The following is a 27,636-nucleotide window of genomic DNA, read 5'->3' on the forward strand; positions in this document are numbered from 1 at the left end:
CCTCCTCCGCCTGGCTGAACTTGTTTCAGTGCTGTATCTCGCATCTAATCTAATCACATTGAACAACTGCTCCTTCAACTCCATGCAATTCCTTCAAGTTAAAGGTGTCGCTTTGGGTACCCGCATGGGTCCTAGTTATGCCTGTCTTTTTGTGGGATATGTCCAACATTCCTTGTTCCCGTCCTCCTCAGTCCCCCGCCCCCAAATCTTTTTTCTGGTACACTGATGATTCTTTCGGTGCAGTTGCCTGCTCCCGCCCGAACTGGAAAACTTTATCAACTTTATTTCTAATTTCCAACCTTCTCTCACCTTCACATGGTCCATCTCCGACACTTCCCTTCCCCTCTTCGACTTCTCTATCTCCATCTCTGGGGATAGGCTGTCTACTAATATCCATGATAAGCCCACTGACTCCCACAAATACCTCGACTGCACTTCTTCACACGCTGCCTCCTTTAAGGACTCCGTTCCATTCTTACACTTTCCCCATCTCCGACGCATATTCTCTGATGATGCTACCTTCCATGACAGCGCTTTTGATATGTCTTACTTTTTCCTCATCCGAGGGTCGCCCCCCCCACCCCCGCCCCACCACTGTGGTTGACAGGGCCCTCAACCGTGTCTGGCCCATTTCCCGCACCTCTACCATCACTCCTTCCACTCCCTCCCAGAACCGCGACAGGGTTCCCCTTGTCCTTATTTTACACCCCATCAGCCTCCATATCCAAAGGATCATCCTCCACCATTTCCGCCACCTCCAGCTTGATGCCAGCACCAAATGCATCTTCCCCTCCATTTCCATGTCAGCATTCCGAAGGGATCGTTCTCTCCGTGACATCCTGGTCCACTCCTCCATTACCCCCAACACCTCGTCCCCTTCCCATGGCACATTCCCCTGCAATCGCAGGAGGTGTAATAACTGCCGATTTACCTCTTCTCTCATCACTATTCCTGGCCCCAAACACCACTTTCAGGTGAAGCAATGAATTACTTGTACTTCTTTCAATTTAGTAGATGGGGTTCGCTGCTCACAATGTGGTGTCCTCTACATTGGGAAGATCAATGGCTGAAGCATTAAGATAAGGCTGAAGCATTTGCAACAATCTTCAGCCAGAAGTGCCGAGTTGATGATGCATCTAGGCCTCCTCCTGAAGTCCCCAGCATCACAGATGCCAGAGTGCAGCCAATTCGATTCACTCCACGTGATATCAAGAAATGACTGAAGGCATTGGATACTGCAAAAGCTATGGGCCCCTGACAATATTCCGGCAATAGTACCGAAGACCTGTACTCCAGAACTTGCCGCGCCCCCAGACAAGCTCTTCCAGTACAGCTACAACACTGGCATCTACCCTGCAATGTGGAAAATTGCCCAGGTATGCCCTGTACACAAAAAAAGCAGGACATGTCTATTCGGCCAATTACCACCGCATCAGCCGACTCTCAATCATCAGTAAAATGATGGAAGGTGTCATCAGCAGTGCCATCAAGCGGCACTTGCTTAGCAATAACCTGCTCAGTGACGCTCAGTTTTGGTTCCGCCAGGGCCACTCAGCTGCTGACCTCATTACAGCCCGGGCTCAAACATGGACAAAAGAGCTGAACTCAAGAGGTTAGATTAGAGTGACTGCCGTTGACATCAAGGCAGCATTTGACCGAGTATGGCATCAAGGAGCCCTAGCAAAACTGAGGACAATGGGTTTCAGGAGGATAACCGTCCGCTGGCTGGAGTCATACCTAGCACAAAGGAAGATGGTTGTGGTTGTTGGAGGTCAATCATCTGAGCTCCACGACATCACTGCAGGAGTTCCTCAGGGTAGTGTCCTCGGCCCGACCATCTTCAGCTGCTTCATCAATTACCTTCCTTCAATCATAAGGTCAGAAGTGGGGATGTTCGCTTATGATTGCACAATGTTCAGCACCATTCGTGACTCCTCAGATACTGAATCAGTCCGTGTAGAAATGCAGCAAGACCTGGACAATATCCAGGCTTGGGCTATTAAGTTGCAAGTAACATTCGCGCCACACAAGTGCCAGGCAATGACCATCTCCAACAAGAGAGAATCTAACCATCTCCCCTTGACATTCAACAGCATTACCATCGCTGAATCCCCCCCCTATCAACATCCTAGGGGCTACCATTGACCAGAAACTGAACTGGTGTAGCCATATAAATACCGTGGCTACAACAGCAGTTTAGAGGCCAGGAATCCCGAGGCGAGTAACTCACCTCCTGACTCGCCAAAGCCTGTCCACCATCTACAAAGCACAAGTCAGGAGTGTGAAGAAATACTCGACACTTGCGTTGATGGGTGCAGCTCCAACAACCCAATCGAAGCTCGACACCATCCAGGACAAAGCAGCCCGCTTGATTGGCACACCATCTCCAAACATTCACTCCCTCCACCACCGATGCACAGTGGCAGCAGTGTGTACCATCCACAAGATGCACTGCAGCAATGCACCAAGGCTCCTTGGACAGCACCTTCCAAACCCGCGACCTCTACCAGCTAGAAAGGACAAGGGCAGCAAATACATGGTAACATCCCCACCTGTAAGTTCCCCTCCAAGACACACACAATTCTGACTTGGAACTTCAATATCGCTGGGTCAAAAGCCAGGTACTCCTTTCGTAACAAAACTGTGGGTCTACCTACACCAAATGGACTGCAGCGGTTCAAGAAGGCAGCTCACCACCACGTTCTCAAGGGCAATTAGGGATGGGCAATAAATGCTGGCATAACCAGTGACGCCCACATCCCATGAATGAATTTTTAAAAACGCAAACTAGATGACCGCTTTGCGGAACACCTCCGCTCAGTCCGCAAGATGGACACTGAGCTTCTAGTTGCTTGCCATTTCAACACTCTCCCCGTGCTCTCATGAGCGCATCTCTGTCCTGGGATTTCTGCAGTGTTCCAGTGAACATCAACGCAAGCTCGAGGAACAGCATCTCATTTATTGATTAAGCACACTACAGCCTGCCGGACTGAACATTGAGTTGAACAATTTCAGAAGATGACGGGCTCCATTTTACTTTTATTTTCAGTTACATTTTCTTTTTCCTTTTTAAAATATTTTTTCGTGTTTATTTTATTTCATCCTAGTTTGTTCATTTTGCTTGCCCACTGTTTTTTTTTCATGTTTGCACTTGCGGCTGTTCAGTTTTCAGTCTGTCAACACCCGATCTGTACTAATGCTTTGTCTTTCAACACACCATTAACATATTGTTTGCCTTTGCTCACCGACCTTCTGGTCAGCTTTTCTGTGACCTTGTCCTATTTACACCTTCCCCTTTGTTATCTCTTGTCCACCCCCATTTTACTTGCTTATAACCTTTTACATTTCTAATATTTGCTCGTTCTGAAGAAGGGTCACTGACCTGAAACGTTAACTCTGCTTCTTTCTCCACAGATGCTGCCAGACCTGCTGAGTATTTCCAGCATTTCTTGTTGTTATTTCAGATTTCCAGCATCCACAGTATTTTGCTTTTATTATTATGATCAGGATTTATTGATTTGATATCTTTAACTCCAAGTCATTGTCGGAAATATTACTGCAATTTTCAAATATCTGATTCCATTCACAGACCCCACACAGGGACTGGGAAATGAACCAGTGACACTGGTCAATTCCACATACAGCTCATACTTAATATTAAACGCAGTATGTTCCATCTGTCGTTCCCTTTCTCCATGTCTGCACTTCTGCATTGGATCGTCTTGCGGTTTCAGAAACCTGATGTCAGGACCACATGGGGGGAACCTGAGACTGCTCTTCCCAGCAATGAGATTGGTGGAACAACATTCCCGGTACATAGCTTCCTAAATTTCCGCTCTGATGAAGGGCACAGAGCATGTTCCCGCTGCTGTTAGATCAGAAGGCCAGCAGCTCTGGAGCCTCAAGAGCGTCCACTTCTCCGAGTGGTCAGCGGATCGTGAGGCCTGAGAATATTAAGCATCACTTTTAGTCTCCAAATCCCTGTAATTCTCTCTTACACTGTCTGTGTGACCGACCCACACACAATCTGTCTGTTTGTTTCTCCCAATCTCTGTCACGATCTCTCTGTCCCTATCTCTCAGTATTCGACTCCCCTCTCACTCTATTACTGTCTCTTTCCCTCTGACTCTCATTTTTATTTGTTTAGAGATGCAACACTGATACAGGCCCTTTGGTCCACTGAGCCAGTGCCGACCAGCAACCACCCATTTATACTAACCCTGCAGGAATCTCACATTTTCGACCTACACTAGGAGCAATTTCAGTTGGCCAATTTTCCTTTCAACCTTTGCAAGTCTTTGGATGTGGGAGGGAACCGGAGCACCTGGCGAAAGCCCATGGGGCCACAGGCAGAACTTGCAAACTCCACACAGACAGTACCAAAAATCGAACGCGGGTTCGTGGAGCTATGAGGCTGTGGTGCTAACCACTGCACCACTTTGCTACCACTCCGTTTCCCTTTATATCTCACACTTCATGTCTGTCTCTCACTTTCTGCCACTCCCTTTATCAGTCCCGCAATCCCATCTCTTTCTCTGTCATTCCTTGCCTGTCTCTCACACTCATTCTCCCTACTCCGTGTCTCCCCTTCTCACGCCTGGTCCCGCTCTGTCTCGTTCCCTCACTCCTGTCACTCTTTTTGTCTTTCACTCTCTCTCTGTCTCACTCTCTCTCACATTCCACCACCTCTAACTCCCTGTTTACCTACATTTCTCTACACACCCTCTCTCCCTGTCTCTCATTCAAAAACCCTGTCTCTCTCTCCTATTCCCAGTCACTATCTCACTCCATGTCCCCATCTACCTCAGTCCCTGTCTGTCTCACTCTCTAGCCCAGTCCCTGTTTTCTCTCTCTTTCTCTCTCTCTCATGCTTTGCTTCACACACACACACACACACACACACACACACACACACACACACACACACACACACACACACACACACACACACACACACACACACACACACACACACACACACACACACACACACACACACACACACACACCTGTCGCTCTCTCCAGCACACAAACTGCGTGTCCGTATCTCTCATACGAAATCACTGACTGTCTCTCATGCACCCTTCCTGTCTGCATCTCAAATACACTCCTTGTCTGCCTTACTTATGCAGACTTCCTCCCTTTCGGTCTCACAGGCAATCCCTGCATGTCCCACACTCCATGCCTGTCGCGCTCCTGAACATGACCTGGCTGTTTTCTCAAACACACAGCGTGTCTGTCTCTCTCTCTCACTCACCCTTTCAGCCTCAGTCACACACATTCCTTGCCTACATCTCTCACACGCACTGTCTGTCTCCAACGCACGGCCTGACTGCCTCTATCACACACACACGCCCCCTCTGTCTCTCTCACATACAATGCATGTATGTCTCTCTTTCAATTACTGCCTGTCTGCATCTGACACACACACACCCTGTCTGTCTCTCACACACACTCCCTGTCTGTCTTTCTCACACATACTGCCTCACAGCCTCTCTCTCACACACAAAACCTGTCAGTCTCTCTCACACACACTGTACCTCACTCTCACACGCACAGTCCCTCTCTGTCTCTCCCACACTCTCACGAGATATCTCTCACGCACTCCCTGCTTGTATTCCTCTCTCACACACTTCCTACCTGTCTCTCTCACACACTCCCTGTCTGTCTCTGTCTCTCAGACACACTTCCTGCCTTTCTCTCTCTCTCTCACACAGACACGCTCACTGTCTGTCTCCCTCACCTAGTCTCCCTGTCTGTCTCTCTCACACTACTCCCTGTCTGTCTACCTCTCTTTCACACACACAACCTGTCTTTCTCCTTCAAACTCACTTCCTGTCTGTTTATTTCTCACGCACTCACTGACTGTCTCGCTCTCCTACACTCCCTGTCTGTCTCTCTGACACACACACCTTGTCTTTCTACCTCACACTCCATCTCTGTCTGTCTCTCTCTCACACACATTCCCGAACGGTCTCTCTCCCAAACTCTCTGTCTGTCTCTTTCGCACACGCTCCTTGTCTGTCTCTCTCTCACCCACTCCCTGCTTGATTCTCTCTCACACACACCCTGCATTTCTCTCTCGCACCGACAACGGGTCTGTCTCTATCTCACGCATAAATCTCAACATTGAATGCATTTAAAAATTGGAGTAAAGGGTTATTTCAGCACATTCTTCAACTGCACTCTGAACTGAGTCTGGGTCACGGCATAAATTGCAGCGTTTGTGCAGCAGCTCAGCAGCTGTAGCATAAAACCCAATTCCCGCAGAAACTCGGGTAGAAATACAGAGTGATAGCCCAAATACCACATCCAGCTCCATATCGAAAACACCATTAACACTGCCCATAACAGAATGAAATTTGCCGAGATAATTAACAGCAAAATGATGGATTTTCTTCGGCTATCCATCTCTGGGTCTTTGCGTCTGTCCCCACTGCTATGATCCCGGAGTCTCCTGTGTCCTCGACTTCTCACTAAAATGTGTCTGACGGTGAGAGCATTGAGCAGTAGAATCACCAAAAATGGGACAAACGGTGTTAGAATGTAATGGAGGAACTCGATTGCTCCCCAGACAGGAGAATTTCGAGCATCCTCTGCTGCATCACAAAACCATGGGATGTTCCACAGCAAATACAGACCTGTGAACATAAAATACCAGAAGATGTTCTTTAAACAGCTCAGCACAACCACTGTTCCCAGAACCACAGCCGCCGTTTTCTCACTGCAATATTTACTTTTCAGCTTCTGGCAACAAATGGCCACAAATCGATCAAAGGTGAAAGTGACGGTGAACCAGACAGAAAAGTCTGTGGCTGTGTAAAGCAGGATAGCGTGGATATTACACACGGGGATGGACAACAGGAAATGAAACTGTTCCGGATAAACAATGGGAATGTGTCTCAATATCAGGTCCAGGATAATGACCAGGAGATCCGCCGCTGCCATGGCTACCAGGTAGCGAGTGACACATTTGGAGAGCCCGCATTTTCCCCGAGATAAGATCCTAATCGTCAGCAAGTTAACTGTGAGGAAGGGGAATAAATAGAGAAATTATACATCAGTCTAGGAGCATAGTTGCAAGTTTGATTGAGGACTTATTGAGATTTACAAATATGTTCCTGTATCCAGTGATGTACTGAAATGATGGAAGCTGAAAGATCAAGGGAAGTGTTGTAATAGAAGGCAGGAGAGATTAAATGAAAAGAGGATGATACTGACATGTTAAAATCAATGTTAATCATAATCATCCCCCTCCCTCCTTTCCTTGTCTGGTTTAAAATCTGATCCATTGCTAATCTCTCCAAGTTCTGATGACGGGTCGTTGACCTGAAACATTAACTCTGCTTCTCTCTCCACAGGTGCTGCCAGACCTGATGAATGTTTCCAGCATTTTCTGTTTTTATTTCAGATTTACAACGTCTGCTGCACGTCGCTCTTGAGCAGGAAATTAAATGTTGGACTGACTGAGAGATTCCCCCACCTGTGATAGGCAGCACGGAATTCAATTATTTCAAAGGAATAATTGGGAATGAGTCCACTGAAAATGCAATGAAACAAATAATCTCAATCGTCACTAAGATAAAAGTAAACAATGGAAATTATCAGGATATTTTACTCCAGGTTGGGAGTGAAAACAGCAGTTTCAAGGACTTTAGGATGACAATTGCACATTTGTTGTTGCATTCAGTATGCATCGAATTATTTTCTGAGTGTCAAGAATGTCTGCTGGAGACAGGGAGCTGAATTTAGTGGAGCCAGTGGGGTTCCTGACGGCGGGTCGAAAATATGAGCGTGCCCTGTCATCGAAATTCAGAGCCTACACACCGTGTGGCTCTTCAGAAATTAACTGCCTGGTGCCGTGGTCCACATCCCTTCAAGGATGGGAATCCCATCTGCCAAAGCTGCTGAACAATCATGGCCAGCTGCTCACTAGTACCGGCAACGCCACTGAGAGCAGTGGAACTGTCAGTATTACATCCTAGACCCATAGTGCCCCAGACCACTAGGTAAGTCTGGCGATGACACCACGCACAGTCAGCTGATCGGTGCCAGTTCCGGTACTCCAACGGGTCTGGGACCAGGCCCATTGTTAGAGTCCCAGACCAGCAGTAAATCAAGTGTTGCAGCAGGGGATAGTCAGGGAGCAGGGACTACTGTTGGTACTGTAGCACACCTGGGATATTAGCAGCCTTGGAGTCCCAGACCCCAGGTGAGTTGGCTGGGATTGCCAGTGCCAGTATGGTAACCCCGGGAAAGTGGGTGATGGTGCTCGCTTAGTGCGGGGGTGTTTCAGGGAGAATCACCTTTGCTTCTAAGGCTCCATCCATGGGCCACAGGTTACCAAAAGGGGAGGCTACAGTTCACAATGTCGCAATTTGCAGAAGTCATGAAGCGTGGAAGTATCGTGATGAGCGAGCAAGATAGTAATAGAATTCATGAGTGCATAGACAGGGTGATGGACTGGACAACAACAATAACCACAACTTGTATTTCTATCGCACCTTTAATGTTGTAACATGTCCCAAGATGTTTCATAGGCGCATTATGTAACAAAATAAGATACCAAGCTACATAAGGAGATTGTAGGTAAGATGACAAAAAGCTGGATCAAAGAAATATGCATCAAGGAGTGTTTTAAAGACATAAAGTGAGCAACTGAAGATGCTACCACCAATGGTGACGATATTAAAATCAGGGATGCACAAGAGGCCAATATAAGATGAACATAGATATGTTAGTGTGTTGTGGGACAGGAGGCGATCACAGCGATATGGGGCTGGACATGTGCCGCAGGCGTGGATCCTAGAGCCGGGCCAGAAAGGCTGGGTTAACAACACCTCGACCTCTTCGTGCCACCCACCCCCACCTCGCCCCAAAGCGACCCTGCGTCTTTTTTTTGTCTAAATGTCTTATGCTGGGATCCAAGGCCCTTTAAAAATGAGGATCCTACCTCCAACAGCTGCTGGCCATTCAGAGAACTGGCAGCTCAGCAGTATCGGCACAAGGACCAGGAGAGGTAGTCACTTTCAGTACTGCAGAGGTCTTGGACACAAGTTCAGTGCTGGAACGTGGACCCAAGGTGAGGGAGGTGGGTTCACCGTGGCCAGTCTGGAAGTCTTTGGTGAGGGGGATTGAAGGGGTGACCATAAAGCCCAGTAGTAGGGGTGTCCTGGGATGTTCTTCTGTGGGCCATAGATTGCCCATAGAGGAGGGAGATTCCACCAAGCCAGTCGGAAGGGTCCCGCGTTTTGCAAGGTGCACTCCCCACTTCACAGAGTTACTCACAACCACCCCTCCCCCCCCCCCCCCCCCCCCACATGGCTCGTGAGGTTCCAGAGGTAGCAGGAATTGCCCCTTAGGTGACCACGGAAGGGCCTCAATTGGCCTTTGGGTGGGAAAGTCACCGTCAGCCTATCCCTCTCCCCGGCAAGATCACCTGGCGATGGGGTGACGACAGGTTCTCTGCCCCCACCACCCGTCGCGATTCTCTAGTCACCCGCCTCCGACCTCAACTCAACGAGGCCCATAAAATCCAGCCCAGAGAGTGATGAGACAATATCCATTGACAGGCCTGTCAGGCTGTCTGTTGTCACCATCAAGGAATATGGAGGATTCCAATTCCAATGTCGCAGAGGATATGGCTCATGAAGTCCATTCTTTCTGCTGTGGAATTGGTCACGAACTATATGACAGCACTCACGAACCCAGCGATGATACAGCGTCTGGTAACCATTGTCTCAGCTTCCACTGCAGCACAGGCGGCAGACACCCAACGTTTCAGTGCTACAGTGGAAGCTCAGACTGAGGTCATGAGATCCATGCTTGCTGCCATGCAGGATCAGACTGCTGCCATCATGGCTGTGGATCTCAGTACTCAAAGGTTTTTGCAGGCTCTCACAGCAGTCGAGCAATCTGTTATCCAGTAGATTACTAGGATTGCTGATGTATTGCCCCATGTTACTGGCAGTGGCTTCGTGGAGCATAAACCTGCTGTCCTCTCTGAGGATGTCAGTATTTGTTCTCCTTTCACCGCCACTCCATCATTGTCCTTGCTGTTTCCCATCAGCCCAGGCTGCTGCTTCACATGCCGAGGTGGTGCAGTCTGAATTCGAGCCCTCAAGGCCCACAGCTGCTCGAGAGCGTCCTGCAAGTCCATCTGCAGTCTACCCCAGTGAAAGTCGTCAGTCTTCCACCAGCCATGCTGCAGCCACTGGGGAAGCACTGTGTAGCAGCACTAGGCAAGTCGCGGGAACCCGCAAAATAGGCACCAAGCGAATACACAAGAGTCAATAGATCAGTTTTGTTTGTATAATTGAAAATGTTGTTGGATAACTATGTCAATGTAAAGGGTTTTGCTGGTGGTTTATTATTGCACGATTATGACCAAGGCGATGCTGTGATGGTGCATCTCAGTTGGGTGTAATGGTGGTGAATGGGGGATCCATGGTGAGAAAGGACGTAAGGAGGTTGCAGACTGATAGAGATAGGTTTAAGTGAGTGGGCAGAAATCTGGAAGATGGATTATAATGTGGGAAAATGCGAAGTTGTTCACTTTGGCACGACGAATTTAAAAAAACAGAGTATTTCTCAAAGGGGGAGTGATTGCAGAATTCCGAGGTGTAGAGGGATCTAGGTGTTCCACTGCACGAGTCACAAAAGATTGGTATGCAGTTTTAGCAGTTAATAAGAAGGCAAATAGAATGAGACCCTTTATTACAAGAGGAAATAAAAGTAGGAATGTTATGCTTCCGTTATGCAGGGCATTGGTGAGACCACAGTTAGAATACTGCGTACAGTTTTTGTCTCCTTATTTAAGGAAGGATGTTAATTTCAGTAAGGCGTTTGATAAGGTTCCCCACGGTAGGCTATTGCAGAAAATACGGAAGTATGGGGTTGAAGGTGATTTAGAGCTTTGGATCAGAAATTGGCTAGCTGAAAGAAGACAGAGGGTGGTGGTTGATGGCAAATGTTCATCCTGGAGTTCAGTTACTAGTGGTGTACCGCAAGGATCTGTTTTAGGGCCACTGCAATTTGTCATTTTTATAAATGACCTGGAAGAGCGTGTAGAAGTGTGGGTTATTGAATTTGCGGATGACACGAAGGTCGGTGGAGTTGTGGATAGTGCCGAAGGATGTTGTAGGTTACGGAGGGACAGAAATAGGCTGCAGCGCTGGGCTGAGAGATGGCAAATGGAGTTTAATGCGGAAAAGTGTGAAGTGATTCACTTTTGAAGGAGAAACAGGAATGCAGAGTACTGGGCTAATGGGAAGATTCTTGGTAGTGTAGATGAACAGAGAGATCTTGGTGTCCAGGTGCATAAATCCCTGAAAGTTGCTACCCAGGTTAATAGAGATGTTAAGAAGACATATTCTGTGTTAGCTTTTATTAGTAGGGGGATCGAGTTTCGGAGCCACGAGGTCATGCTGCAGCTGTACAAAACTCTGGTGAGACCACACCTGGAGTATTGCGTGCAGTTCTGGTCACTGCATTATAGGGAGGATGTGGAAGCTTTGGAAAGGGTGCAGAGGAGATTTACGAGACTGTTGCCTGGTATGGAGGGAAGGTCTTACGAGGAAAGGCTGAGGGACCTGAAGTTGTTTTCGTTGGAGAGAAGGAGGAGGAGAGGTGACTTAATAGAGACATATAAGATAATCAGAGGGTCAGACAGGGTGGATAGTGAGAGTTTTTTTCCTTGGATGGTGATGGCAAATACGAGGGGACATAGCTTTAAGTTGAGGGGTGAAAGATATAGGACAGATGTCAGAGGTAGTGTCTTTACTCAGAGAGTAGTAGGGGCATGGAACGCCCTGCCTGCAACAGTAGTAGACTCGCCAACTTTAAGGGCAGTTAAGTGGTCATTGGATAGACATATGGATGAAAATGGAATAGTGTAGGTCAGATGGTATCACAGGTCGGCGCAACATCGAGGGCCGAAGGGCCTGTACTGCGCTGTAATGTTCTAATTCTAAAAAAAAAAATGCATTGCAGGCTGTTCAAAGGACATTTGCTAGATTTATACCTGGAATGAGTGGGTTGTATTGTGTGGAAATGTTGGACAGATCGGACAAGTTTTCATTGGAACTTAGAAGAGTGAGGGGAGACTTGACTGAAGTATATAAGATCCTGAACGGTCTTGACAGGGTGAATGTGAAGGGGATGCGTGTGAGTCCAGAACTAGCGTGCACTGATGAAAATTAAGTGTCGCCCATTTAGGACAGAGACGAGGAGAATGTTTTTCTCTCAGAGGGTCATGTGACTTTGGAATGTTCTGCCTCAGAAGGTGGTGGGGGTGGGGTAATTGAATACGTTTAAGGCTGAGGAAGATAGATTCTTGTTTGGAAAGGCAATGAAAGATTATCGGGAATAAATGGGAATGTGGAATTTCAGACAGAAAACAGATCAGCGATGATAGCATTAAATGGCGGAGCAAGCTATGTGGGCTGAATAGCCGACTTCTGCTCCTAATTTGTATGGTTATATGGTTACATGATCCTATTGGAACCAGAGGCTTTTCAGGAATTCTATGACGGACATTTCGGGTGGAATGTCTCCAGAAAATATCCTCTCTGCCTCCTCTTCCTGAGGTGCACTCTGAATTCCTGGTGGCAATACTTGTGTTCTCATGATGGCAACGATATGAATGGTGCAGCAGAACACCATGAACTTGGGCACCTGCTTCAATGTCTACTGGAGGGATCCACCTGAACGGTTCAGTCATTGGAAGCCGATGGTCTTCTGCATGATGTTCTTAGTGACTGCATTGCTCTCGTTATATACTTGATGCCCTTGCATTTTGAGTGATGGTGTTGGGGCAATGGTGGGTGGGTGGAAAATGAACCGCGTATACAGGGCTTTGTCTCCAAGGAGACAATTTCTCCTTTTACATGGAGAGCTGAAGACGCTGGGAAGGGCTGACTACTTCATAATGAAGGTATTGTGGCTGCTGCCAGGCTAGTGGATATTCACAAACATGATGTACTGGGCATGTTCACACAGCAACTGCACATTCATGCACTGAGACTAATTACGTTTAGGTACCTCTCGCCGTTGACTTGGAGGCCCCACAGAGCCACATACCCGAGCAGGAATCCTGCCATCCTGTTAAAACTACAGGTCTTCTCATCCTGCTTCTCCCAACTGAGCAGAAAAACCATATGGGATGCCTCCATCACCTTCCGGGTACATCGAGTGATGACATATTAGGAGATGTTGAATATGTCGCCTGCTCCTCCCAGGAAAGATCCAGATTCACAGAAGTTCAATGAAAATGTGAACGTAATGGCCACTGGCAGCTCTGTCCTCACCCTGGTGTGAGGCTTCAGGTCGTAATGTAGCAGGTGGCACAGCTCTGTAACCAGCTCCGTATTGAATCAGAGTCACCTCACACACTGCTCCGAGGTTATGTGTATGTAGGAAAAGTACTCTCGGGAAACCCAGCTGGGTAGTGCAGAGCAACCCACCCACCACCCCCCCCCCCACCCTCCTCATACTTTGCGCAGCCCCTCACTGCAGCCTGTGCTCCATTTGTTTGTCATGTTGCAGACAGAGATACACTGTAACTATAGCCTGTTGAGCTGAGAGTGACTAACACAGATGGTCAGTGCAGATCAAGTTCGAAAGCTGCCAGAACGCCTGATTGATGCCAAATTCAGACCATGTTCACGCTGCCAGTCCATGCAGGTTACTCAGGGACTAGCACCCTCTCCATCATGGGTAGCGTGCAGGCCACAACAGAAATGATCACCAGCGTGGATTCCACAGCACCGATCCCAGTGACTCTACTGAGGCCAAAATCATGGCCAGAGAGAGATCCACAGGGAAAGAAATTCACCTTAAAAAGGGAATGATAAATAATCAAAATACAAGAAGTGCCTGGAATATGGTAAATGTGCAGGGGAATGGGCCTAATCGGAGGGTGGAGGCCATTGAGCGATTTTGACCCAAGAATGAGTATATTAAGATTGTAACATTGCCGGACCTGGAGCGAGGATAGGTGAGTGAGCATAGGGGTTATGGATGAACTGTACTTGGTGTGAATTAGACAGCATTGTTCTGGATGACCTGACATTTAAGGAGGCTTTTAAGTGTGATGGTGGCCAGAAAAACAGTGGAATATTCGACTGGATTCGACAAAGGCAAGTATGAGGGTTTATGCAGCAGATGAGCTGACGGAGAGGTGGAGACGTGCAATATTATGAAGGTGGCAGTCGGCAGGTTTGCTGATACAGAGGCTATGAGATTCGAACTTCGCTTAGGATCAAAGGGTCACCGAGGTTGTTAACAGTCTGGTTCATTCTCAGACATTGGCCAGGGCGCGAGATGGAGTGGGTGGATTGGGAACAGAATTTCTGATGGAAATCAATGACAATAGATTTCGTCTTCCCAAAATGCAAGTGCCAAGAAACTGATACAGTTAAATCAAATATCAAGATCTAATAGCTGGACACAGAGAGTTACCAGGAACAATTATATCAACAAGCAAGACAGAGTAAATGACAAGAACAGTACTGAAGTTAAGCTTAATTTATAGAATCAATAACTTGTGAGAGGCACTTACCAAGGACACCAACAATAGCAAGCATGGGATAATACATCGTTTGCATCGTTAAAAGGGCGAAATAGATTCGGCGATCCAATGATAGCCAATCATAAAACGCAGAAAGAAAGTCAAAGGCCGAGGAGAAACTCCTGACCATTGTTGTAACACGCCAATCTATTATTCTCAGATCCTGATCTATCCTCTCCCTGTCTCCAGGGCCGCTGATCCCTGTTACTGCCAGGTGTGATGCCTCCGCTGACACTATGGGATAACACATTGTAAAGAGAGCCTTATTAATAGAAAAGAGAAACCCTCCAATGGCAAAACTGGGTCCATGGAGGCTGATGTTAATTATAGACTGAAAAAACAGGTTCAGTTAATTTCTTTCAATTCAACAATTTTTGTACAACTACAAAGTAGACTATTTACCCATTCTGGAGGAGATGTTTGAGCGTTGCTGAGGGAAGGAAATGTGGAAAAAGCAGAAGCATTGGCCAGAATCCTTCGATCCTCTTTGAATATGGGAGTTGTGCCAGTGGACTGGAGGGTTGTAAATGTAAAACTGTAGAATAAAAAGGAGGGGGATAAACCCTGTAAATACAGGCCGGTCTGCAGAATGTCAATGATGGGGAAATTTCAGAGACCATATTCCAGGACGACATATTGGCTGGTTGGGAAATCATGGAATAATAAATGCTTGCGTTTTTTGAAGGGGTAACAGAAAGGTTTGATGAGGGTTATGTGGTCTACATGGATTTCCAAAAAAACATTTGATAATGAGCTATAGAACACGCTTTTTGGTGGGGTTAGAACACATTTGTAAAAATTGCAGTAGCGGAATGGATATGAAATTGGATGAGTGACAGGAAACGTAAAGCAGTGCTGACTGTAGTAAAGTATACAGTGGATATCTTCAGGAGTCAGTGGCAGCAGCCCTTCTTTTATATACACATATATGTATGTATATATACAATAGATGGACTTAATGCAGAGAAATGTGAAGTGGTTTATTTTGGTAGGAAGAACGAGAACATGTAATATAAAATGAAAGGTGCAATTCTAAAGGGGCTGCAGGAGCAGAGGGACCTGGGGTTATATGTGCACAAGTCAGTGACGTTCAAAGGGTAGCTTGAGAAAATGTTTAATGAAGCATACGGCCTCCCGAGCTTTATAAGTTGGGGCATAAAGTAGAAAAGCAAGGAAGTTATGATGAACCTGCATGAGAGACTGGTTTCCCTCAATTGAAGTATTGTGCCCAGTTCTGGGCAACGCACTTCAGGAAGCATTTGAAGGCATTAGAGCGGGTGCAGAGAAGGTTCAATAGAATAGTTACAGGAATGAGGGAATGCCGTTATGTGAATTGATTGGAAAAGTTGGTTCTGCTCTCCTTAGAGAAGTGAAATTTGAGAAATGATTTTATAGCGGTGTTCAAAATTAGGAGTTGTCTGAGCATAGCAGATATGGAGAGACTGTACTTATTCTTGGAAGAGTGGAGAACGAGAGGGCACCGTTTTGAGGCGATTGACAAAAGAAATGACAGCAACATGAGAGCAAACCTTTACATAGCGAGTCATTAGGTTCTGTAATAAACTGTCTGAGAGGTTGGTGCAGGCTGATTCAATCGTGGCTTTCAAAAAAGAATTGGGCAATTATGCAGAAAAATAAACATGGCTACAGAGAAAAGCCAGAGGAGTGGGACTAGGTGAGTGGTACTTGCAAAGAGCTGGCACGGAAAAGATGGTGTAAATGCCTGCCCCTCTGCTGGACCTGTTCTATGATTCTATGATAAACAGATTCATCGAGTTCTTTGATGAAGTAACAGGTCGGGTTGAGGAAGGACGTGCAGTTGATGTCATGTAGATGGACTTTATAAAGATGTTTGATCAACTAACATTTACGAATCGTGTCTGGTAAACTGAAACCGTTGGAGTGAAGGGTCAATGACAGTTTGGATATGATGTTTGCTAAGGAAGAGAGTGCAAAGAGAAGTGGGGGCAATTGTGCTTCAGATTGAAAGTATGAAGTCGTGTTCCACAGGCTTCAGTATTAGGACCACTGATCTTTTTAAATACAGTTTTATTTTATTAGCTCATGGGATGTGGGCTTCGCTGGTTTGACAGCTTTTGTTGCCCATCCCTAATTGCCTTCGAGAAGGTGATGGTGAGCCGCATTCTTGAACTGCTGCAGTCCATGTGGGGTAGGTGGACCCTCAGTGCTGTTAGGAAAGCAGTTCCAGGATTTTGACTCAGCAACAGTGAAGGAACGGCGATATAGCTCCAAGCCAGGATGGTGTGTGACTTGAAGGGAAGCTTGCAAGTTGTGATGTTCCCATGCATCTGCTGACCTTGTCCTTCTATGTGACGGAGATCGCTGGTTTGACAGATGCTGTCGAAGGAGATTGGGTGAGTTGCTGCAATGTGTCTTGCAGATGGCATAATGCTGCGGCCACTGTGCCTCGATGGTCCAGGGCGTGTAAGTTTGTATGTAGGGTGCCAAATCAAGCGGGCTGCTTTGTCCTGGATAGTATCGATCTTCTTGAGTGTGGTTGGAGTTCTACCCACTCAGGCAAGTGGAGAGGATTCCAAAACGCTCCAGAAATGTGCGTTTAGATGGTGGACAGGTTATGAGGAGTCAGGAGGTGAGTCACTCACCACAGGATTCCGAGCCTCTGACCTGCTTTTGTAGCGATGGTATTTATATGGCTATTCAAGTTCAGTTTCTGGTCAACGGCAACCTCCAGGATGTTGATAGTAGAGGATTCATCGATCGTCATGCCGTTGAATGTCAAGTTATAAAGGGCCTAAAATCAAAGTTTTCAGATGACACAGAAGTCGAAATATAACAGTGAGGAGGATAGCATCAAACTTCAGGGAGACATAGAGAGATGATGTCATGAGCAGGCACGTGGCAGCTGAAACTTAAATTGGTGAAGTTTGAGGGATACATTTCAGAGGAATAATGAGGAGAGGAAATAGAAACTGAAAAGTACCATTTCAAAGAGGGGACAGGGAAAGAACAGGTGTTTGATCACAGGTTTTTGACAGTCGCAGGGGAAGTTGATAAGGCTGTTAAAAAGGCAGATTGGATAATTGCTTTGATCAAAAGAGGGAAAGAGAACAAAGGCAAGGATGATATGTGTGAACATCACGGGTTAGGCCTCAGCTGGATTATTTTAATCAATAATGGGCATCACACTTCAGGAACCACATCAAATCCTTGAAGCAAGTGCAGAGGAGTTTTACAAGATTGTTACATTTATATAAATGACATGGATAAGGGGACAAAAGGCATGGTTGCTAAATGTGCTAATGACACACAGATAGTGAAGAAAGTAAGTTGAACAGAGGGCATAAGGAGGCTACAATGACATATAGACAGGTTATTGAATGGGGAATAAAATCTCGCAAATGGAGTATAATGGGGAAAATTTGAAATTGTCCATTTCAGCATAAAAGAATAAAAGATAAGCATATCATCTCAATGCTGAGAGAAAGCAGAGCTCAGGAATTCAGAGGGATCTGTGTGTCGCAGTTTATATATCACAAGAAGTTAGTATGCAGGTACTGCAAGTAATTAGGAAAGCTAATAGAATATTACTGCTTATTGCAAGGAAAATTGAATACAAAAGTAGGGAGGTTATGCTTCAGTTATACAGGGCATTGGTGAGACCACATCTGGAGTACCGCGGACAGCACTGGCCTCCTTATTTAAGGTAGGATGTAAATGCGTTGGAAGCAGTTCACAGAAGGTTTAATAGACTAATACCTGGTCTGGGCGGGTTCTCTTTAGTTGAAAGCTTGGACAATCGAAGCCTGTATCCATTGGAGATTAGAAGAGTGAGAGGCGACTTGATTGAAACATATAAGAACCTTAGGGGTCTTGACAGGGTGGATCTGGAAAGGATGGTGCCTCTTGCGGGAGAATTTAGAACTAATGGTCACCGCTTAAAACAATGCGCCGGCCATTTAAGACAGAGATAGGAAGATTTTTTTCTCTCAAAGTGTCTTGAGTCTTTGGAACTCTATTCTTCAAAGGTCGCTGGAAGCAGAGTCGTTGAATATATTACGGCAGAGGTAGATAGATGTTCGATAAGCAATGGGGTGAAAGTACGCGAGAATGTCGAATTGACGTTACAGCCAAATCAGCTGTGATCGTATTGAATGGTGGAGCAGACTTGAGGTGCTGAACAGCCAACTCCTGCTCCTAATTCGTATGTTTATATGTTTAGTTTAGTTTAGTTTAGATATACAGCACTGAAGCAGGCCCTTCCGCCCACCGAGTCTGTGCCGACCATCAACCACCCATTTATACTAATGCTACACTAATCCCATATTCCTACCACATCCCCACCTGTTCCTATATTTCCCTACCACCTAGCGACACGAGGGGCAATTGCTAATGGCCAATTTACCTATCAACCTGCAAGTCTTTGGCATGTGGGAGGAAACCGGAGCACCCGGAGGAAACCCACGCAAACACAGGGAGAACTTGCAAACTCCACACAGGCAGTACCCAGAATTGAACCCGGGTCGTTGGAGCTGTGAGGCTGCGGTGCTAACCACTGCGCCACTGTGCAGGGACTTAAGTTATATGGAGTGACTGGAGAAGCTGGGAGTGTTTCCCTTAGAAAAGAAATGGTAAATAGGAGGATTACACATTTTGTCTGGTTTTGACGTATTGAGTAAAGAGAATATGGTTCCACGAGAACAGGTGTCAATAATCAAAGGACCTAGTTTTATGGTGAATGGTAAGAGAACCAGGTGGGAAGGGAAGGCAGCTGCGGGAATCTGGAATTCATGCTCTGAAAGGCTGGTAGAAACATAGAACATAGAACATAGAACAGTACAGCACAGTACTGGCCCTTCGGCACACGATGTTGTGCCGACCCTTTAACCAACACGAAGATCAAACTACCTACATACCCTTCATTCTACTCTCATCCATGTACCCACCCAAGAGTCGCTTAAATGTCCCTAATGTATCTGCTTCTACTACCACCGCTGGCAGTGCATTCCACGCACCCACCACTCTCTGTAAAGAACCTACCTCTGGCATCTCCCCGAAACCTTCCCCCAATCACCTTAAAGTTATGCCCCCTTTCCGCACTGGGAAAAAGGTATCTGGCTATCCACTCTATCTATGCCTCTCATCATCTTGTACCCCTCTATCAAGTCACCTCTCATCCTTCTTCGCTCCAATGAGAAAAGCCCTAGCTCCCTCAACCTTTCTTCGTAAGATTGCCCTCCAGTCCAGGTAGCATCCTGGTAAATCTCCTTTGCACCCTCCCGAAAGCTTCCACATCCTTCCTAGAATGAGGCGACCAGAACTGAACACAATATTCTAAGTGTGGTCTCACCAGGGCTTGATAGAGCTGCAGCATAACCTGATGGCTCTTAAACTCAGTCCCCCTGTGAATGAAAGCCAACACACCGTGCGCTTTCTTAACAAACCTATAAACTTGGGTGGCAACTTTGAACGATCTATGGACATGGACTCCAAGATCCCTCTGTTCCTCCACACTACCAAGAATCCTGTCTTTAAGCCTGTATTTTGTATTCAAATTCGACCTTCCAAAATGAATCACTTCACACTTTTCCAGTTTGAGCTCCATCTGCCACATCTCAGCCCAGCTCTGCATTCTGTCAATGTCCCGTTGCAGCCTACAACAGCCTTCCACACTATCCACAACTCCAGCAGCCTTCGTGTCATTGGCATATTTAATAATAACTTTCAAAATGGAGTTGGAGAAATGCTTGTGGACAGTGAGGTGGGTGGGGACGTGGGAGTGGGGCTGCGGTGAGATTTGCAGGGCGATGGAGAAAGAACAAGAGAGAGGGACTAATTGGAAAGCACTTTCAAAGAGCCACACCAGATATGATGGGTGGAATGGCCTTGTCTTGGGCTGTATGTTTCTTTGACACAGTGATAACAGATGACATAGCGTCCTATTCCCATCAGCACAATTGACAATCAGATGTTTTTGAGCCAAAGATTAATTGTTACTTTTTCTCTGATAAAATGAACAGAAGAATAGCAAAGACAGTGGACTGGGGAATCAAGTTGTGATGATAATATATTATCAGAGATTGAGATCCCGCTCTGATCATTGGCCTGGCCTGGTTTCAATCAGTCAACTACAACTCATTCATTTTATTCCTATTTTATCTCTTGTTTGTTTTTTTCAGGATATGTGTGACACTGGCAAGTCTGGCATTCCTTTCCCATCCTGGTTACTGCGGGAAAATCGTGGGCCTTCATCTTGAACCACTGCAGTTCATGTGGTGAAGGTGCTCCGACAGTGCTGTTACAAAAAGGATTTTAACACAGTGACGTTGAAGGAACAGTGATATATGCCCAAGTTTAGATGGTGTGGCTGGGAGCAGGGAAATGTGGAGGTGATACCACAACAACAACGTATTGTACCTTTAACGTAATATAACATCCTGAGGTGCTTCACAGGAGCATTATAAAGCAAAGTATGATACAGAGACACAACAGGAGATGTTGGGGCTGATGACAAAATGTTTGGTCAAAGTGATAAGTGTTATGCATTGATGTAAAGGAGGAAAAGGAGGTGCAGAGATGTAAGGAGTGTATACCAGAGGTTGGGGACCAGGTAACTGAAGGCACGGCCACAAATGATTGAATGATTAAAAGTAGGGGTGCTTTGAAGACCAGAATTGGAGAAGCACAGATACCTCGAAGAGATGTGGGACTGAAGAATATTTCAGAGATAGGGAGAAGGTAAGACCACGCAGCGATTTCAAAACTAGGATGAGAATTTTAAATATATGACATTGCTTGACCAGGAGCCAATGTAGGTCAGCGAACACAGGAGTGACAGACGAGCCAGACTTGGTGCATGTTAAGACATGGGCAGCCGAGATTTGGATAATCTCAAGTTTACAGAGAGTAGAATATGGGAGACCAGCCAGAAAATCATTGGAATAGTCAAGACTAGAGGTAACAAAATCATGGAGGAGGATTTCTGCAGGAGAGCAGCTGAGACAGGGGTGAAGTCAGGTTATGTTATGGAGGTGAAAATGGGTAATCTTAATGACGGCATAAACATGAGGCTGAAAGCTCATCTCAGGGTTGAATGTGACCCCAAGGTTGTGAACAGACTGACTTAATCTCAGATTGTCCCCAGGGAGAGGAACAGAGTCAAGCGAGGGAGCAGAGTTGGAGCAAGGACCAAAAGCAATGGCTTCCACCTTTCAAATATTTAATTGGAAGGAATTTCTGCTCATCCAATACTGGATGTTGGATAAGCAGTCTGATAATTTAACAACAGTGGAAAGTTTGAGAGAGGTGGTGGTGAGGTCGACGTCAGTGTTATCAGCGGACATGTGAAAACTAACACTACACTTTCGGATCATGTTAATGAGGGACAGCATGTGGATGAGAAGTGGAAAGGGAACAAGGTAGATCCTTGGGAGGCAGCAGAAGTAACGGTGTGGGAGAAGGAAGAGAAGCCATCGACGCTGATCCTATGGCTATGATTAGGTAGATAAAATGGAACCAGCTGAGAGTGGACCCACCCAGCTGGATGACAGTGGAAAGGTGTTAAAGGAGGATGGTGAGGGAAATCATGTCAAATACTGTTGGCAGGTCACGAACACAAGAGCACAATAAATTGGAGTAGGAGTAGACGATATGGCCCAATGAGTCTGCCCCACCATTCAATACAATCATAGCTGTTCTTACGATTCAACTCCACTCACCACAAGGAGGGAAAATTTACCTTGTCACAGTCACATAGCATGTTGTTTGTGACTTTGCTAAAAGTTGATTCTATACTGTGGAAAGGGCAGAAACCTGATTGGAAAGATTCAAACATGAAGTTCCAAGTCAGATGGGAACGAATGTGGGAGCTAACAACACGTTGAAGATCATTGGAGAGGAAAGTGAGATGGGATGGGAGTTTGCAGGACAATGGGTCAATGGTTGTTTTATTGAGTAGCGATGCGGTGATGGTGGTAATCAACAGGAGGTTTCATTGACCATGTTTAACCTAAAACCATGAGAATTCATCGGGTCTTGAATTAATGTTGAGGACTCCCAGGAAACTCCCTCCCAACTGTATACCACTGTGCCCCCACCTCTCCTGGGTCTTTCCTGCCAGTGGTACAGGACATATCCGGGGATGGTGATGGCGATGTCTGTGACATTGTCTGTAAGGTATAATTCTGTGAGTATGACTATGTCAGGCTGCTGCTTGACTGGCCTGTGGGACAGTGCTCCCAACTTTGGCGCAAACCCCCAGAGGTGATCTCATTGAAAACTACACAATACTTAAAGAGATGGACAGGGTAGATGCAGGCCGGCTGTTTCCCCTGGTTGGGGATTGTAAACATAGAAACATATAAATATAGAAAATAGGAGCAGGAGTAGGCCATTCGGCACTTCGAGCCTGCACCGTCATTCAATATGATTATAGATGGTCATTCAAACTCAGTACCCTGTTCCTGCTTTCTCCCCATATCTCTTGAGACCTAAGATCTGTATCTAACTATTTCTTGAATATATTTAATGATTTCGCTGCAACTGCTTTCTGTAGCAGATAATTCCACAGCTTCACCACTCTCTGGGTGAAGAAATCCCTCCTCATCTCAGTCCTAAATGGCTTACCCCTTATCCTTAGACTGTGACCATGGCCCTGGACTCCCCCGCCATCGAGAACATCCTTTCTGCATCTAGTCGGTGCAATCCTGTCAGAATTGTGCAGATTTCTGTGAGATGAAAACCGGGGTCATAATTTTAAAATAGGGGAGAAGCCACTTAGGACAGAGATGGGGAGAAATGTCTTTAATCAAAGAGTTGTGAATATTTGGAGTTCTCTATCCCTCTGGAAGCTCAGTCATTGAGTATGTATTAAAGCAGAGATTGACAGATTTCGAAAGACCAATGGTATGAAAGGATATGAGGATAACGTGGTGACAAAAGATTGCAGTGGGTGATCAGCCATGATCATACTGAATGACAGGGCAGGCTCCATGTGCTGAATGCTCCTTTGTTCCTATGCTGCCAAACCCCAGGCATTGAACTAGAAGCACACACATGCGCGTGCACACATACACACAATATTTGACAAACAGACACGTACACACCCCAGGCACTGAGACAATCTCTGTCTGTCTCACACACACAGGCACCGACACAGACACACACACGAAACCCCTGGCACTGAGACATACTTTGTCTCAAACACTTGCACACACACACACACACACACACATCAAATCCCGTCACTGAGCCAGACACGCACAGAAAAAGACAGGCACACATACACACATGGTCATACAGGCACACACACAGGCACACAGGCAGTGAAACAGACGCACAGAGATGTATCACACTCGCGGCACTGAGACAGACAGATCTTTTCCAGAATAAAGAAGCAGTAGTAATAGCATTCCCATATTATACAATCAGACAGTTGTTATGGCACAGAATGGGGCCATTTGGACCATCGAGTCCATACCAGATCTATGTGGAGCAATCCAGCTGCTCATATTCTCCTGATATCTCCCCACAGATCAACAAATTTACTTCCCTCAAGAGCCCATCGAAAATCCTATTGAACTAATCGATTATCTTCACTTGTACCACCCTTGTCAGGAGCGAGTCCCTGGTATTTACCACAAATTATATAAACACAAGTTATTCCTCACAAACCCCTGAATTCCTTAACAAGCCCTAAACTCTGTATTCTAGTCCATATGGCATCAGCGGATAGAAGTCCAGCTACAGCATTGTCATCTAACCAGCATTTGGGAAAATTGCCCTGGTATGTCCTGTGTACAGCAAACAGGGCAATTAGCGCTCCAGCAGTCTACTCTCAATAGTTAGTACAGTGATTGAAGCTGTCATCTCTTGTGCTATCAAGCCGCACTTGTTTTGCAATAACCTGCTCACTGACGCTCAGTTTGAGTTCCGTCAGGGCCACTCAGCTCCTGATCTTATTAGTGTCTTGTTCAAACATGGACAAAAGAGCTGAACTTCAGAACTGAGGTGAGAGTGACTGCCCTTGACTTCAAGGCAACATTTGACCGAATACAGCATCAAGGAGCCCTAGCAAAACTGGAGTCAACGGGAATCAGAGGGACAACTCTCCGCTGGTTGGATTTATGCCCAACGAAAAGGAGGATGGTTGTGGTTTTTGGAGGTCAATCACCAGCAGTTCCTCAGCGTATTGTCCTAGGCCCAACCATCTTCAGCTTCTTCATCAATGACCTTTATTCAATCATAAATTCAGGAGTCGGGATGTTCGTTGATGATTGCACAATGTTCAGCACCATTCGTGACTCCTCAGATACTTAATGAGTCCGTGTAGAAATGCAGCAAGATCAGGACAATATCCAGGCTTGGGGTGATAAGTGACAAGTAACATTCGCGCCACTCAAGTTCCAGGCAATAACCATCTCAAATAAAAGGGAATCCAACCATCTTCCCTTAATTTCAATGGCATTAGGGTCGCTGAAACCCCCACTATCAACAATCTGGGGGGTTACCATTGAACAGAAACTGAAATGGACCAATCACATAAATACTGTGGCAACTACAACAGTGTCGCTAATTCTGCAGCGAGTAACTCCCCACCTGACACCCCAATGCCAGTAAACCATCGACAAGGCACAAGTCAGGAGTGGGATGGAATACTCTCCGTTTGTCTGCAAAATTGTAGCTCCAGCTGCACTCAAGAAGCTCAACACCGTCCAGGACACCCCATCCACTACCCTCAACATAGATTATTTCCACCACCAATGGACAGTTTCAGTAGTGTGTACCAAATACAAGATGCAATACAGCAACGCACCAAGGCTCCTTAGGCAGCACCTTCCAAACCCGTGACCTCTACCTCATCGAAGGCCAAGGGCAGCAGATACATGGGACCTCCACCACCTGCAAGCTCCCTTGCAAACCACACATCATTCTGACATGAAACTATATCACAATTCCTTCAATGTTGCTCGGTCAAAATCCGGGAACTTCCTTCCGAAGAGCACTGTGGGTCGACTTACACCCCAAGGACTGCAGCGGTTCAAGACGTTAGCTCACTATCACCTTCACGAGGGCAATGAGGTATGGGCAATAAATTCTGCTCTAGCCAGCAATGCATGCATCCCACAATCGTGGAAAACAAACCGATGTTCTTTGTCTGCCCTATCCATGCCTATCATAATCGTGTACACCTGTATCAAATCTCTCCTCAATCTCCATTTCTGTAAGAAAAAAAGCAACCCCAGCTTTGCCACCCAAATCTTGTAGCTTGTATCCCCAATCCATGGAACCGTTTGGGAAAATCTACTCTGCTGCCTCTCGAGTACCCTCAGTTCCTTCCTAACGTGTGCTGACCAGAACTGGATGCAATAGTGTAGGCGGGGCCTAACCAGATCTTTATAAAGATTGAGTACAACATTCCTGCTTTTGTTCTCAAAACCTCTCTTGACGAAGCCAGAGATCCCAGCTGCTTCAAAAAAGCATTCCCTCAATGTGTCCTGCTACCTTCAAAGATCGATGCACATGCACCCCCAGGTCCCTCCATTCATCCACACTCTTTCGAAATGTGCCATTAAGGCTATATTGTCTCTACTGGTCACTTCTGAAAAAAATGCACCACCTCAGAATTCTCTGCATTAAATTCCATCTGTCACTTGTCTGCCATTTCTGCTTTCATATCTATGTTCTGTTTCAGTCGATTGGAACTGTCATCACTGTCATGCCTCCAGGTTTGATATCATCGGCAAATTTTGGAATTCTACTCGATATTTCAATATCCAAGTCATTGATCTTCATCACAAAAATCAGCAGTCACAGCACTGAACCTTGGGGAACACCACTGCCTTCCGTTCTCCAGTATGAGAAACTGTCATTTATCAAGTCTCGCTGTTTTCTGTCCGAAAGCCATTGTTTTATCCAATCTGACACTGAACTTCCTCTTCCATCAGCCTCAGTTTTGTTCAACAGACTTTTATGAGGCACTTCAACAAGTTTTCTCTGCATAGCCACGACGTCTTTTTCCAGTATTATCCAACTATCTCACATTATTCCTCTTTTCAACTATTCTGTGCGATTCCCCTTGAATTTAGTTCAAACCAGGCTTATTCGACACCCAGGCGAGAATCCGTCCTGTGGAAGGGTTTCATCCGGTCCAACAATCCATTAAGCAGCTTGTGGCTCGGCGACAATTGACGGCTCCCCTGTACAATCAGCGGGGGGAGGGGTGGGGGTGGGGGGGTAGGAGGGAACTGCATCTGTCTGTGATTAATCACTCTCACCACATCTCAGCGATTAATTCGCACAAGCACTATCATCCTTGAGGCTAGCAATATTATTTTTAATCATTCTTGGGATGTGCGTGTCACTGGCTAGTCAATATGTATTGCCAGCCCCAAGATACCCCTTGAGAAGGTGGTGATGGGCCTTCTTCTTGAATCTTGTGAAGAAGCTACTTCCACAGTTCTGTTAGGTGGAGAGTTGCAGGATTTTGACCCAGTGACAACGAGGAATGTGACTCTCCGATAGACGGTAGGATTATCAGGAGTAATATTATGGCATTGTTCATGCCAAATTGTTCATTGTACATTTTTGTACGAAGCTGTGATCGTGAAAATCTGCATTTTGCTTGTGGACAAGGTATAATGTTGCACTTAAAAAAGTACAAGTCTCTCATATCATGATTTTAGAACTGACAGCTCCCTGTTAATGGTGATGCCTTTCTCCATCTAAAAATATTTTAAGAGTCGTTTTTGAACACTTTTTTTACCTCGTTTCTTCGCTTTGCTATCTGATTTCCTAAAAGATTTCCAACCGGCCTTAAGCAGAATTTTAATTTTGCAGATTTTGGGGGAAAGAGCAGTGGAGGAGGATTATTTGAACAGTTCTTTCTAAGAAATAGCACATGCACAATAGGCGGAATGGCCTCTTTCTGTGCTCTAATATTTTATGTTTCCAAATCTAGTGAATGAGCACAGAATGCATATGCCAAATATATGGGGAATGTCAAATAGGTTTTAGTCTTTGCAGACACAATCTTAAATTAAAACCTTTTATCTAATTTATTGGAATCCAATTGATAAATTAATTGCGTT

General features: G+C 46.0%; 1 protein-coding gene across 1 annotated transcript; it reads right to left on the reverse strand.

The window, feature by feature from the left end:
• Positions 1 to 6,159: 6,159 nt before the first annotated feature.
• On the reverse strand, positions 6,160 to 14,699 carry LOC137359815 (probable G-protein coupled receptor 139). Its single transcript, XM_068025512.1, has 2 exons — positions 14,561 to 14,699; positions 6,160 to 7,025 (listed from the first exon to the last, which is right to left on the reverse strand). The coding sequence occupies exons 1-2, from the start codon at positions 14,697 to 14,699 to the stop codon at positions 6,160 to 6,162; spliced, it is 1,005 nt and encodes a 334-aa protein (XP_067881613.1).
• Positions 14,700 to 27,636: the final 12,937 nt, after the last annotated feature.

Source organism: Heterodontus francisci, unplaced genomic scaffold, assembly GCF_036365525.1.
Source record: "Heterodontus francisci isolate sHetFra1 unplaced genomic scaffold, sHetFra1.hap1 HAP1_SCAFFOLD_74, whole genome shotgun sequence".
Lineage (NCBI taxonomy): Eukaryota > Metazoa > Chordata > Chondrichthyes > Heterodontiformes > Heterodontidae > Heterodontus > Heterodontus francisci.

Coding starts and splice junctions, on each gene's coding strand:
- LOC137359815 (XM_068025512.1), bottom strand. CDS start 14,699: ATGGTCAGGAGTTTCTCCTCGGCCTTTGACTTTCTTTCTGCGTTTTAT. Junction 7,026..14,560: donor TGCTATTGTTGGTGTCCTTG/GTAAGTGCCTCT, acceptor CCTTCCTCACAG/TTAACTTGCTGACGATTAGG.